The sequence below is a fragment of the Pelmatolapia mariae genome, linkage group LG10_11 (genome assembly GCF_036321145.2).
Source record: "Pelmatolapia mariae isolate MD_Pm_ZW linkage group LG10_11, Pm_UMD_F_2, whole genome shotgun sequence".
Lineage (NCBI taxonomy): Eukaryota > Metazoa > Chordata > Actinopteri > Cichliformes > Cichlidae > Pelmatolapia > Pelmatolapia mariae.
Genome location: NC_086236.1, coordinates 47712262 through 47726262, shown reverse-complemented (window position 1 = coordinate 47726262; position 14001 = coordinate 47712262). Strand labels below are relative to the sequence as shown.

At 40.2% G+C, this 14001-nt stretch overlaps 1 protein-coding gene across 1 annotated transcript in view; it reads left to right on the top strand.

Annotated features, from left to right (window-relative positions):
• LOC134636340 (eukaryotic translation initiation factor 3 subunit H) overlaps positions 1-14001 on the top strand; it is a 56699-nt gene that overhangs the window by 27978 nt on the left and 14720 nt on the right. The window contains exons 3-5 of the mRNA XM_063486280.1: positions 5526-5693; positions 10551-10650; positions 13441-13590. Coding sequence (XP_063342350.1) covers positions 5526-5693; positions 10551-10650; positions 13441-13590 — 418 coding nt within the window. The remainder of the gene's footprint in view (positions 1-5525; positions 5694-10550; positions 10651-13440; positions 13591-14001) is intronic.

Genomic DNA, 14001 nt, shown 5'->3' with positions numbered 1-14001 from the left:
TCCAGGCAAGGCCCCGTCAGCCTGTCAAGGTGGTGATTAGAATGTGTTGTGACACACAGATACGTGCAGCCTCACATTCAGAGACCCACATACGCTCACACACATCTTGCTGCCCGCACAGAGATGTTGTGGCCTGCAGCAGCATGCAAGGTCCAACGCAGTTCACCTCTTGTGTCATTGAGTATTAGAGTATGGACTGTCTGTCTGGTTCATGGCAGAGAGACACGCGCACACACACACATGGTAGTGCGTTGTTGGTTATGACTCTGAATGTTGCTCCCCAAGGTAAGGAGTTTTGCTCCCTACTGATAAACACCTCCAGTCTATCATACATACATACGGCTTGTCCATCCTCAAGCTTCACATGTCTCGCGCTTTCCTTTTCCAGACACACACACACACCTGCTCGCACACAAAAACACTCTTTCCTTTCCAGATGTCACACTTTTACTCTCTGCATCACATCCTATTTCCTTCTCAATTTTCTGTTGAACTCACAGTTCCTCACATACTCCTTTAAACACACTTTCACTTTGTCTCTTGTCTAAATACACACATACACACAATCAAGCAGCACTAAGGGAATGGACAGACTCATTCCCCGTCTGGCCTCAGACCCAGATTGATTGATAGGAGAGGCGGCAGGGCAGCAGAAATGAGTGAGGAATAGCAAATGGTGGGGCACGCTCCCACCTCCACGCCTTGATGATATTGTTAAATTGACTGTTCTTGGGCTAATGCTGCTGTTATGTCCACAGAATATTACTGGCTTCCCTAGTAAAGCAACAGGGGGGAGCAAGAAGTCCTCTTTCTGTCTCTCTTTTAAAAAGTCCATATTAACTGGAGTAGCTCTCCAACTCCATTCCAGTGAAGTAGAATTTTTGTTGTTCCTTAGCACGACTAAATGTAGTCTCACCCATGGTGGATGAAGAAAGGAGGGAGAAGAAAGAGCACGATCATCTATTATGTGTGTGCACCCTCAAGATAATTAATCCACATGATACTTGTGAGCCTGTAGATGATGCATGCTGCCTCTTTCATTTTGTCTATGAACTGTTGTGCTGTAAGTACTATATTGAAGGTAAAAGTAAAGTAGGCACAGTCGTAGTTGAAAGAACAGAGAACATTATTCATGTCAGATTACTCTAGCCTTTTTTTCCTCCCTGTTTTGACATTCGGGAAGTACAAAAGCTTCTCTTTGTCGTGTATGAACCTCGAGTCCCTTGATGTGTTTGTAGCTTTGACTTCTTATCTCTTTATGACTCATTTTTAGGTATAAAACAATATGTCAGTCAGTGCATTGATCAAAAATAGGCACCGGATAATCAATTGGCCACTCAGAGTAAAAATGTTCTTTCATTATTTATTTTTTTGGGAGGGAGGGGTGTGTCAGTGTTTTCCAAGCATGTACCAATCTGTCTTGCTTGTTGACTGATATTGACTATTGGCAAATAAGATGGCATTTACAGGTGTCAGCGAATGATATTTATCTGTGCTGTCACGTCAGTTTTGCCCTTGGTAAAGGTTCAGAGAAAGTGTGATGAAGAATACTTCTGTCATAATAGAGAAAAATACAAAAATAGGGAAGATAAACAGGTATCAGCTGATATAGATAAGTAAGCTAAATAAATATATATAGATGTAGAGAGAGATTTGTTTTGATATCGGTATCAGTCGATACAAAAGAACACAGAATTTCACTGTAAGTGCATACACACAGTTTTTTTCTCATCAATAAGTGTCAATTTGTTACTGGTGATTATATAACTATAAAAATAATTGTTTTTAGCACCTACCTTACCAGGCAGATTGAAAGATCTCCAGAGGTTTAGGACTTCCAATCAGTGTTGAGTCAACACAGCTGAGATGCCACGCAGTTTGTTTTGCTGTTTGTTGTTCTTTTTTTTCCTCCACAGCTGTAATTTATGGTTTATGAACAAAGAAGCTAGTGATCCTGTGCTATTTACAAGACTCTTGTATTTTCTATTAGATTTTTGTAGTGGATGCCTCTGCAGGCCTGCCACTGGCTGGTTGTCTCACTCGCCCCCAAATCTCACTTTAGCTCTCAGGCTAAGAGACAGTTGATTTTCTTCATGTGTCTTCTGTCTTTGTTTCTTCGTCTTTTCCTTTCTGACCTGAGTACAGCCGGTAGGAGTTTGTTTGCAAGGCGGCCTGTCTGCTTGAGTTTCGTCTGGAAGCTGAGTGTCATCCAGTTGAGTAGAGTACATGTCAGTCAGTGTGAAGTTGGTGTAAACTTTGATTAGTTTGAACGCACGGTAGTCTTTTTCCCATTCACATGGTGTCATTTTAATGTTAAGAGTATTCAGATACACAGACTTAATGACATGCCGGGATAATCTGCTGGAATAAATATATTTTTATTTTTCCTCACCATCACTTGCAGTGGTGCATGCATGCACCACTGCATGTTTTATTTAAGTGTATTTTCAAATTATGGAAATGTAACAAACACAAAGGAAACTCATTCAAATTGTGCAAAATAGAAGAAAAAAACATCCCCAAAAAGTTCAAATTAAAATTAAAGAAGGCCAATACAAAAATATCCGCTGAATACTAATGTCAGTCAGATTCAGGAACACTACATCACGTTTTATTTCTGCAGCATTTTTATTATTTGACTTTCACCTTTTGTGAGTTGGGGGTCTTTTTGTTTGTTTTTTGGTTTTTTTGCCCATGCCTCACATTGTTGAAGTTTTAGTGGGAATAATTCATATTGTTCCAGAACTTTTAAAAATGACAATATTCTTGAAGGAAATCTGTATATCAGTCCAAATATGAATAATAATTCTGAGGAATCAGAACCACAAACCCAGTGGGTTAAAGCATTTTTACCGAGGCTCATATATGGCTGTCCCTTTGTTTCTCTGTGCCCCATTGCCTCTTTGCTGCTCAGTTTGTCCTACAAGCTACGGGGGGAAAGACACTATTGAGACGGCGATTCTTTCTTTATGGAGGCTGCTCCACTCTTTTGAAATTCTGAGTACTTCAGATATGATTTCTTAACCTTCTAAAGATCAGTGACTTTTCACTTGAGCCTTAGATTTCTGCTCCTCTGTTAAAAAGAACCTCCCTGTAAATGCTTCTCAAGGATACTTAGACTTTTGACCAACCTTTTCATTTTAAAGAAAACGCTGAAATCCACCCTTGAATCTAAACTGTAATATCGACTGCAGAAAGACCCACGGACTTTGAAGTTGTCCTGAATGCCTTATAGATCAACTCGTTTGACAGAGATCCAAGACGAGTGATTGAGAGTGACACGTTTTAACATTCAGCAAGGTTCGATGGTGTAAAGTCACGCTTTAAACAACAGGCCGTTTTAAGTGGTGTCGCGCCAACACATGTTCAGCTCTTGCAGCTTTTGATCTTCTTAAACCATCACTTAAGGAGATCATCACCAGTTGTTTAAATCTGCAATACAGTCATAATGAACGGAAATATGTGCTGAAAGCAAAGTCCCGATTGAGCTGCATATTGGACACCAACAAAGATTAGAATTGCGAACTAGGAATGAAGGTGGGATTGAGTTAGGGAGGAGAGATGGCCAATTGGCTTTCCTGCCTCTGTTGTCAATCGCCCAGCCTTTAGCTTTTGCATCAGAGACAGATCGCTTTGTGCACAATTTCCCTGTTAATGATAGGGTGCTGGGCTGGTGCATGCCTCAGTGGCGCCTAAAAGGTAAGTACCCATACTGATGGGCATAGAAGTGCACAGACAGATACTGTATTTAGGTGACAGGCTGCCTTGAGCTCTGTGTGTCTTGAAGTCTGCTACTAGCCAGCCCCCGAGCAGAGCCACTCTCCAACAGACTTATTATCCGTCCATCACCATCACTCCCTCCTTTCCTCACGCTCTTTTTTTTTTTTTTTTTTTTTTGCTTCTCCTGTTACCCTTTTCTCCCACTCTGTTTTAATTCTCACCTACTTCTTATTTGTCACCATTCAGTCAGAATTAAAAACTTGAATGTTATAGACACACATTTTAGAAACACACAAACACACTTGCAGATGCTACCTGAAACCTCCATCTCCTCCTATGATGTGTACCAGAATTGCTGCAGTCTCCCAATTTCTCTCTCAATCTTCATATACTGTATCTTCCTCTATTTCTCTCCTGCTTTCTCATCCTCCTCCCCCTGTTTTACTCTGCTTCCTTTTGTCTCACTGACCATGTCAAACACTAAATAAAAGTGAAGATTTAAAGGATAGACTGCTACATCCAGTTCATCCTTGCTGTATGGGGCCATGAAAAGGGTCTGTTCCCATCCACTGCTCCAATCCAAATGTTAAAATTCAGTTCAAGGAGAACATTTGATTGATTATTTTCTCTGTTTTGTTGCAAGAATCGGGTTTGTGGGAGGTTTGCTTCAAGAAAACTTGAGATTTATGCAAATCAGATGGGGTCCCTTGCATTGCTTTGGATTTTAGTGATTCAGAAACTTCGGTGTTTTTAAGTGCACAACATGAACTCTTGGAGGTCAGCTAATTACAAGTAACCAAATGAAATGTTAATATATTTTGATTTTGGCTGATCTCTGCTTTACATAACCTCACCTGCCAGGGGTCAAATTCTGACCATAAGGCAGAAGATAAAAAAAAGAACTTCACCCATTTAAAAAAAAAAAAAAAAAAAAAAAAAAAAAAGAGAGAGAAGTTTTTTTTCTTCCCTCTCTTTCCTGCCTTATTTTTCTTCGTGTGTTCCCTCTCATCCCACTTCCCCTCTTTAACACGTTCCCTCCATTTCAAGTGTCCTTCATTTTTCCCAGCTTTGCTCTTTTTTCTTTCCCTCTCTGCTTTTCACCCATGCCTCTTTTCAAACCTCTCCAGTTTGTTCTTGTTAACAGCCCCAGTAGGAGAAGGATGTGCTCTACAGACTGGGGTCTAGGGGGCCACAGCTGCCCAATCACAAACTGATTTATCAGCCTCCTCCAGCCAGCCTGCATAGAGATACTGTTTTGCTTGCTTGCTTTGGTTGTTACTTACAGCCGGCGAGGCAGGTTGTTTGTATTTGTGGCTGTGCGTCCTTAGGATGTGTCTGCCATAATGAAATGGCTCTCCCCAAAATGCATCTTGCCTTCTCTCTGTTAGCTTAAGCCTGTCTGTGTCTCTGTCCTGCCGTTCTCTCCCCAGTACGATGTATTAACTGACATAAGTAATGAAAGGCTGACTGGTGAACCCAGCTGATGTTTGTTTTAGAAATCTCCACCACAGCCACTTGATAACAGAAGATGAAGCTTTTGTTTTTCCTCAGTTTCATTGCATTCGTCCTTCACATCCTGGTTGCTCTTTTTCTTCACCATATTTATCATTTTTCTCACATCTCCTCTCTCCCATTACTCCCTCCCCTTGTTCATACACCATGTAGAGTTCCAGATGGAGAACAGATATTCACAGTTTCAAAAAAAAGCTGATTTCAGTGAACTGATTTTCCCCCTTCTTCTTTGTCCCATTTCCCTGACTTTCCCCTCCCTTCCTCTCCATTTCTTCCTCTTTCTCTGCCTCTAGTCCAGTACCAGATGGAGATGATGCGTTCTCTGCGTCACGTCAACATTGACCATCTGCATGTGGGCTGGTACCAGTCCACCTACTATGGCTCCTTTGTCAGCCGAGCGCTGCTCGACTCTCAGTTCAGCTACCAGCACGCCATTGAGGAGTCAGTAGTACTCATATATGGTGAGTAGTCCTGTACAGAACACTGCGTAAAGACTGTTTTTTTTAAATCATTTTGTTTACTTTTGTTTGCAAGTTAAGACCAGAAATTGGCAAAACATCAAATATATTTTAATATAGATGAACAGACAGAACATTACAAAGAATTTGAATATAAATAAAAAAGATTCATGGTATAGATGTTAAATTAAGAATTCATCAATTTAAGTATATTTTACTTATTATACTTTTTCTTATATTCTTTCATACTTACACTTTTACAGCGGTGGATGCTCATATTAAATTTGCATAAACATTTAAAGAATAAGAGCAGCTGAGCCTAAAGCTCAGACTGTTCAAAACACTTGATATCTGATATTTTGTTTCCTTTTGCTCCGTATGATGTCAGTGAGAGTGGGTATCTCTAATGTGTCAGGTCCACAGCTGTGACTGAGTGTAAAAGCCCCCATGAGAAGAAATCTGCCTTAAAGTAGGGGAATGAAAGCTGAAATGGCTTATTTCACACAGTGGATAAGCCAAATTATTTTGAACCTTTAATAATGTAAAGCTGCCCTAGTGGGGTTCAAGAATGAATATAATTGGAAATTTGCATAATAGGTCCCCTTCAAGTTTATGTTGTGTGTGTTTTTAAGCGCCACAATGGGTTCATCGGGGTAAAGGTCTGATGAGTTCATATAAATCTTGGACTGTCTGTTGCTGTCACTTAAAAAAAAAAAAAAAAAAAAAAGTTGTATTGATAATGTGATATCAAGCCAAAAGGAGAGAAGGGATCCACTGCTGTATTTGTCACATGTCCTAAAGCCATTCAAGCCTTTCACAGGCCACCAGTAATGAAAGAGACTCATGCTGGTGGAAAGTCATTCTAGTAAAGTTAGCTCCACAAAGTACTGCTGAGTCCTCATGAAATAAAGTAAACACAGCAACATCAAAACACTCACCCTAGGCCTGAAAGCAGAAAAGCTTGCTTAGTTTCAGTAAACATGGTCATTATCTGTTTTCTTTCTCTTGCACCAAAATGGTGCCTTTACAAGAGAGTTGATTACAGTCATTTATGCTTCATTGTCACTCAGGTTTCTGCCATGATTAAACAACCACATGTCAAATTTAGTCTCTTTAATCAATAGGTATCCAAGAATAGGACTGCCACTGAGAAGTCTTAAGATATTTTGCTGCACTTCACTTTTAGAAACTCAGCAATAAATCAGTCTGACAGATGTAGGAACAGATTAGTGGAAGTAAGCACAGATGTTTAAAAAACAATCTAATTCTAACCATCATGTGCCTGGAATTAGATTTTTGTTTCAAGATGGATTTCTGCAAGTTCTGCATTGTCATCAAGTCTATATCATCAAGGAGACTGACGATTATTTATAGAGAGTTTTTATTTTTGTGCACATCTGCAATAGTGCCAACTTACAGATTTAGATGGAGATGACTTTTGGCTTTTGACCTTACAATAAATTCTGCTGATGCTGTGGTCTGGAACTCTTGTGAGGGAAAGGCGGGATCGCAGAAGGCTGGATTAACTATGTAGCCTGTAGCTGCTAACATGACACCAACAGGCATTATGTGGGTTCACCTGCTTCACAGTAAAAGCCTCTAAAAGCTCCCCGGAAATGCTGTACCACCCCAGATGGTGTAAGGATTTAAATGACAGCAAAACATGACTGAAAATGAAAACCTGCCACTACTTAGTGAAGTGTGAACTTCTTAGTGTCTAAATAAATGGAAATTTATTGCCACACCAAGTTCAGAGGGGAGCATATTAATACATTACATGGATAAGTGGACAATGAAATGGGTGATAATGGCCATCGTTTCGTCGTTCCTGTCAGAGTGCTGCTGTTTTCTTTTATTCATCCATCCATTATCTTCCACTTATCTGAAGTCAGGCTGTGGATGCAGCAGGTTAAGCAGCGTATTCAAGAAATCTTTCTCCCCAGCCATGTTCCCCAGTTTCTCCTAGGGATCCCAAGGCATTCCCAGGCTAGATAAGAAATCCAGTCACTTGAGCAGGTTCTGGGTTTACACTGGGGTGTACGCCCAGTCAGGCGTGCCCAGTCATCATCCAAACCAGATGTCCGAACCACTTCAGCTGGCTCCTTTCGACATGCCCTTGACAAATTGCCAGGGCGTGTCATTTGTGCATCCGTGTGATCCTGGGAAGTGTGTTGTCCAAGGCCTTTGTCACAGGGTTGGGACCGGACAGTGAGCAATTTAGAAAATTCTAAAGAAACCGATTGTTTAGAGGTGATTAACCTCACCAGCGAGCATCTGATGGTCAGGCCTGCCTCCATGAGGCCTGATAACTAGCATGGATCTGCTACCCTGTGGGCCCACCTTCTGCAGAGGCAGGCATTGGTGTGAGCTGCAGATTGGGCTGGGCGGTAGGCAAAGGCAGGGGTGCTGGTGTGTGGATCCTAGACATTAAAGACTAGTTTTTAGGACATGGACCTCACTCTCGCTTTTGTATTCTTTTTTAAAAAATATGTTTTTAAGCCTTAAAAACACATTAAACTTTTCTAAGCTGAAGAATCAAATATAGACAATGTCAATATGCCACACTGTGTCAAGATAGTATTTTCTCTCTGTATTGCTCACTTTGTAATATACAGAGTTTTTCTCCCTCAGGTTTATGAACCGAAAAATAAAAGTAAAGCCAGGGTGACACAAAAAGACTCACAAGCTCACTGAACTTAAAGCAATCTTTCATTAAAACCGTTCACAGTTTATCCAGTTACTTCAAGTCAAGAGTCGGACAATAAAGAGGACTGTAGTTTAAAAAAAAATCTCAGATTTAGGAAAATAAATGTATTCTGTGCAGGGAAATTGCTAATGAAAACAACTTTGAATTTCAAGGTTTAAGTAATGCTGACTGTCGAGGAGCTATCCCTGCCCCGTTCTGTCTCTTTAGCATTACTCCTGGGTTGTATTGTTTTTAGATTGTAGAGACCCAGTATTGACAAAGATTAAATTTGACCATTTTAAACATGTAACCCTCTGATCCAGTCATCCCAGAAAGCCATTTAGCCAAGCAGTGAGCGTCCTCTCATTCCAAAGGAGTGCGCTGTTAATGTCAGTCAATAATGCAGCGCTTAACAGATCACAGTGGCTCAAAGGAATTGACATTATCTCTGTTTAAAGTCAAAGGGAAAGAAAATTGATTTCTTTTTTTTGGTTCTGTTTTTCATTAGCTCACCAGTCATTTTACGTCGATGAAGGAATCAATCCAGTGGCCAACTGGCGGGGTTAATAGCTTCTGTCCAGGGAAGCACAGAGTTAAAGCTGGTTGTTAAACCAGTTGTTTGAATGTGTTCAGTGCAGTGACGGTCTTATATGAGGTGAAAAATTGAAGAGGTTAAGATGGACCAACGCAGAGCTAAGCAGCAGCAGCTCTGTGCAGTTTCCTTCTGTGTATTTGCAAAAATAAAGACAAAAGTCTAACAGTTTACTGCATATTGACCAACAGAACTGATGTATAATATCATGTGTGTACCACTTGGTACAGACTAGTGTCTGTGGGAAGGAAAAGATAAAGGTTCCGTGTCCAAATTCACGAGGCTCCTGGGGCTTCAGGCTTGATCATGCAAAATGTTAATTAAGCCAACAGGCTTCCTGTGAGTATAGGATGGTTATCTTTAGTGAACTGTTGCTATTAACAACCACTCTCAGTGGAAATGACCACATGAACTGAACTAGCTAAGTTGTAGGCAAAAAGGTGGATGTAGTTAAGACCCATTTTCTGCAGGTAGTATGAACAGGAAGTGAATTTTGTTTTTGTTTTGTTTTTTCTCATTTGCCACTTTTACTTTATTTTAGTGTGTTGAATTGATTTTTATAACAGAAGCAATTTTGTAAGTGCTCCTCTTTTTCCTACTTTGTATGCCAGTATAAGAATAAAGTTTTCCATCCCCAAAATTGGGGAGAGGACATACTGACGGAATCTGAAAATTCCCTGAGTCATTGTTATAATGGCTTATCTGCAGATGAGACACTTTTAACAGGACCTTTTTGTTCCTCATATTTTCACTTTGGGGACATAGACTTTTTTTTTGGCTCAGTTTAACTGTATTAATCTGTAAACTGTGGCTTTTCTTTGGAGAGGTGTAAAAAGGAGTCTGCTGGAAACCACATTTCAGAGTTATTAAGGAGAATACTGTGCATTATGATTAAGCTACTGTGGCCTATGATGATGACGGTCACAGTGCAGAGACACACCACTCTTTTCCATGCATGGAAAGGAAGCTAATTATTATTGTTGACATGTCATGCTAAGTTGCTTTTGCAAATATAGTGCTTAACTTTGGCTTTGGCTTAATAGCAAGGCAAGCCTGTCAGTTCTCTGAAAATTAATCATTAGGCTTTTTCATTTATGAAAATTGTAAAATTTAGGGGTTTTATGATTCTCAGTGCTGAAAAATTGGATATCATCCTGGTCCATGTTGTACATTTTGAAACATCACTGTTTTATTGCTGTATTCAGGGTGAAGACTTTTCACGTCTTTAAGGGGGGAAAAAAATCAAAGAGAAAAAAACAATCCCTCTCTCACTCAGGATTTCACATGTAAAAATATGAGTCGTGAAATCAATCTATGTTTGCTAATGACTATGCTGCTTACGCGGTACAGATTTTTCTGGGATCAACTAGACAAAACCCAGACGTCAAAACTGTCCAATAAATAGAGCTGTCGTGAAACTACAAAAATGAGTCCAAAATTGCATTGTTTTATTTATTTATTTATTTGAAATGGGCAAAATGAAAACCATGAGTTTGTTTTCTGAAACCCATATGATTTAAGATGGTTATTGCAGTTTTTTCTTCTTTTTTAAAATCAAGCTCTCACCTCTGTCTCATTCTAGATCCTATAAAGACGGCTCAAGGCTCCCTGTCTCTCAAAGCCTACAGGCTTACCCCAAAACTCATGGAGATCTGCAAAGAGAAAGATTTCACACCTGAGGGGTGAGTAATTCAGGACCAGAACACACAGCAGGATACTACTCATACTACTACTTTTACTTTGTTGACCATACTCACACAGAAATGCAGATATTCACAGATAACTATATGTATACACATGAGCTGCTATTGCTTATAGGAATTGAGAATTATCATTATTATTATTATTATTATTATTATTATTATTATTATTATTATTATTATTAGTGTTTATTTCACAGTTCTAATTCTGTTTATTCAATGGATGCAAATATGGCCTTTGCATCCACAGGGGAGGCATTTAGTAGCAGTTGGAGATGGATGCTGATGATGATGATTTATCATCTCGCCCTTGCCCGTCAAACAAATGTACCATGTTTACACTTTTTCTGACCCCAAGGCTTATCGTAATTGCTTTTAAATTGCTGCTAAAAACGTCCGTAATGAGGGGGACTATTTTTCTGGCAGTTCAGGGTTGTCCCGGCGCACCAGCTCCAACATGCATAAACGCACGCACGAGGACGCAAACGCTCGGACAAATGCGAGCGTAACGGCCCAGTGGAGAAACACCGCAGGCTGTCCGTTAAAAATCTTTAGATATACACTTTGAAATCCACTAAAAGCAAGCGTATTTGCAGGCAGTACGGCAATTTAACTGCATCATTTCATTTCCCTGTCTCCCAATTTCCTCTGTATTTCGCCACCTGTGTGTGTCTGCCAGCCACTCTGTTATTGACCCACTGTGTTTGGCCCAGAGTCAGGATCCTTCTCATTTTTGCAGCTTTTCATTAGTTCCTATGATTTATTATAGCCCCAATCTGTAGCTATCAGTGTTCCCAATAAGTCCGTGATTGAAAGAGGGCAGCTCAGGGCAGGAAAGGACAATATCGCCACATTACGACAATCTTGTCTCTATCCTATTATTTCCAAAATAGACTAGAAATCTGAATATCAATAACATCCCCCCCCCCCCCCCCCTCCAAAGATGCAAAACTTCAAAAGTGTTTCATTTTTCCCCTCTGCTACAATGTGCAGTAAAAAATCAGCCTCTTTCATGTTGCTGTATTTGATGTTACATAAGCTTGCATATATTGTGCACCTTTTTTTGAAATGAAAGGCAAGGATAGATGACTGTTGAATAGGCTCATCCCTTTGAACTGCCCTCCAAGTCTGTCGGGCTATGAAGGCAGTGGTCAATAGCGTCCACTTCAACGCGAAATCTGAAGCTTCAAATTAGTCTGCCTGTGGAGTCAACCTTTTGGCTTTGTCCAGCGGGGCCCGACTTGTAAAGAGCGTGGCATTAAGTGTGCCAGAGTCTAGTATGGTTGAACAATTTGTCCTGCCTAGAATGTGCTGTCCTTCTGTTTCCTCATAGCCACCTTTTTATATCACTCTGGCGGCATTTGAAAAGGTCATCGAATGCAGGAAATGTTTTAAAGCACTTAGATTGATAATTGTGCCAAATCTTTAGCAAACAGTGTTTATATCATTATGGATTTCCTTATAGACTGCTGTTACCCATACTGATTCGGAGCCCGAGGCACCATTGTCCTCTTGCTTTTGCCTCCGAGTCCCCTCTTAAAGTTTGCCTGAGGTGCTGCTCTACTTAGAATATAAAACAATGTCTTTCAAAATAACTTAAAATCAGTGATGCTCCACAACCCTATTTATCACACAGACACGAATTATACAGCCCAAACATCTCTGTTTCTGGTACATTGCACACGGCAGATTAATGCAGTGAGTGTATTGATCTCATAACAAGCACAATGCATCTAACAAGGCAACATTAGACACATACAGACATTAGTTTGTAGCCCGTCCACTGTGTGCGAGTGACAGGCTGAGCCGAGGCAGTCAGTCAGGGTTATTAGATTTATGTGAGACATTAAGCAAAGATTGAAGTTCCATTTTGTGTTAACAGACCCCTGTTAGAAAGAGGGAGAGAGAGGTGCGGCTTTCAGCTCCCGAGGAGTTGATCAGGAATTAGTCAGTGCCTTGTGTGCTTGGCATAATAGCCCTCCCGCAAAGTTCATACTGGTTACTGTGGCTAACATTGCTATTGGGAGGCAATATGAACTGCTGAATCAATGACAGCATTTTCACATGTCAGCGTGTAACATGCATTATAATATTTTTCAATATTGTACAATACCGAAATGCAGCTTTTGTTTTAATAAGGAGAAACGCATGCTAACGAACACTAAAATTTGGAAAGAAGCCAGAAGCAGTAGCAGAGGAACAGACTAGAAAAACTGATTTCAACACTTGAATGCAAATGAGTCCCAGCAGAACAACTATTAACCCCAAACCACCGTCTGTTCACTTAAAAATGTATTCACAATTGCTATAGATCAGCTAAGACCAGGTTTGTTTTTTTCTTTCTTTCAGGGTCTAACAGTTGTTTATTTTCCACTCTGATTCACTCTCGTTTGTGTCAAGGTAGCTGTCCCTTTAAAACAACTTAATGTTTCTAATAGAAAAAAAAATTCCTCTAGTTAGTATAAACCTGTGACTGTGATTCAGCACAACAAAAAGAACAGTGGTTATCACACAGGGCCAGGCACTGAAGTCCATGAGGGTTCCCTTAGAAATCATATGAGATGTTTAAACCCCCACCACTTTTTTTGGCATCAGGGGTATTATCATTAATTTTCAGCCACATCATTGAGTCCATCACACTTCGAGTGAGTTTAAAGTAGAAAGATGGTCGAAATCCACACGAGAAATGTGAAGTGTTTATGAGAAATGTGATTTCACCTTTACCTCCTGTCTCCCCTCCCTCTTTTCTTCTCTTTCTCTGTCTCTCTTTAGCTTGAAGAAGGCCAACATTGGCTTTGAACAAATGTTTGAGGAGGTGCCCATCGTCATCAAAAACTCCCATCTTATCAGTGTACTAATGTGGGAGCTGGAGGACAAGTCCACGGTCGCCGACAAGCACGAACTGCTAAACCTCTCAAGCAGGTCAGACATGAGCTCATGCAGCCATTTACCACAAGGGCCCAAGGCCAGACACCTCGGTTGTAAAAAGGCAAATAAGATATTGGTGGACTACACGTTTTTCTCAAGAGGGGAAGTTTTTCTGGATGTTTTTTGAAGGGTTATCAACATATGTTTCCTAACCTTTAGTACGGCTTTACTTTTATTATCTATTCTCATGCCCGCATTGCAGTGTGAGTGCTTTGGTTTTCTTCCTGATGTTGTATATAGACATTTTTAAATTCCCAGATTTAAAAACCTGTGTTATGGTTTCTTTTCAAGTTTCAAGGCTCCTGTTTGCAAAGCCGACAAATAACTAATCTTACAATGCAAATGAAAAGATCTGTGGGACATCATAACTGCAGGACGTTTTTCAATATTTCACCTTAATGGCTC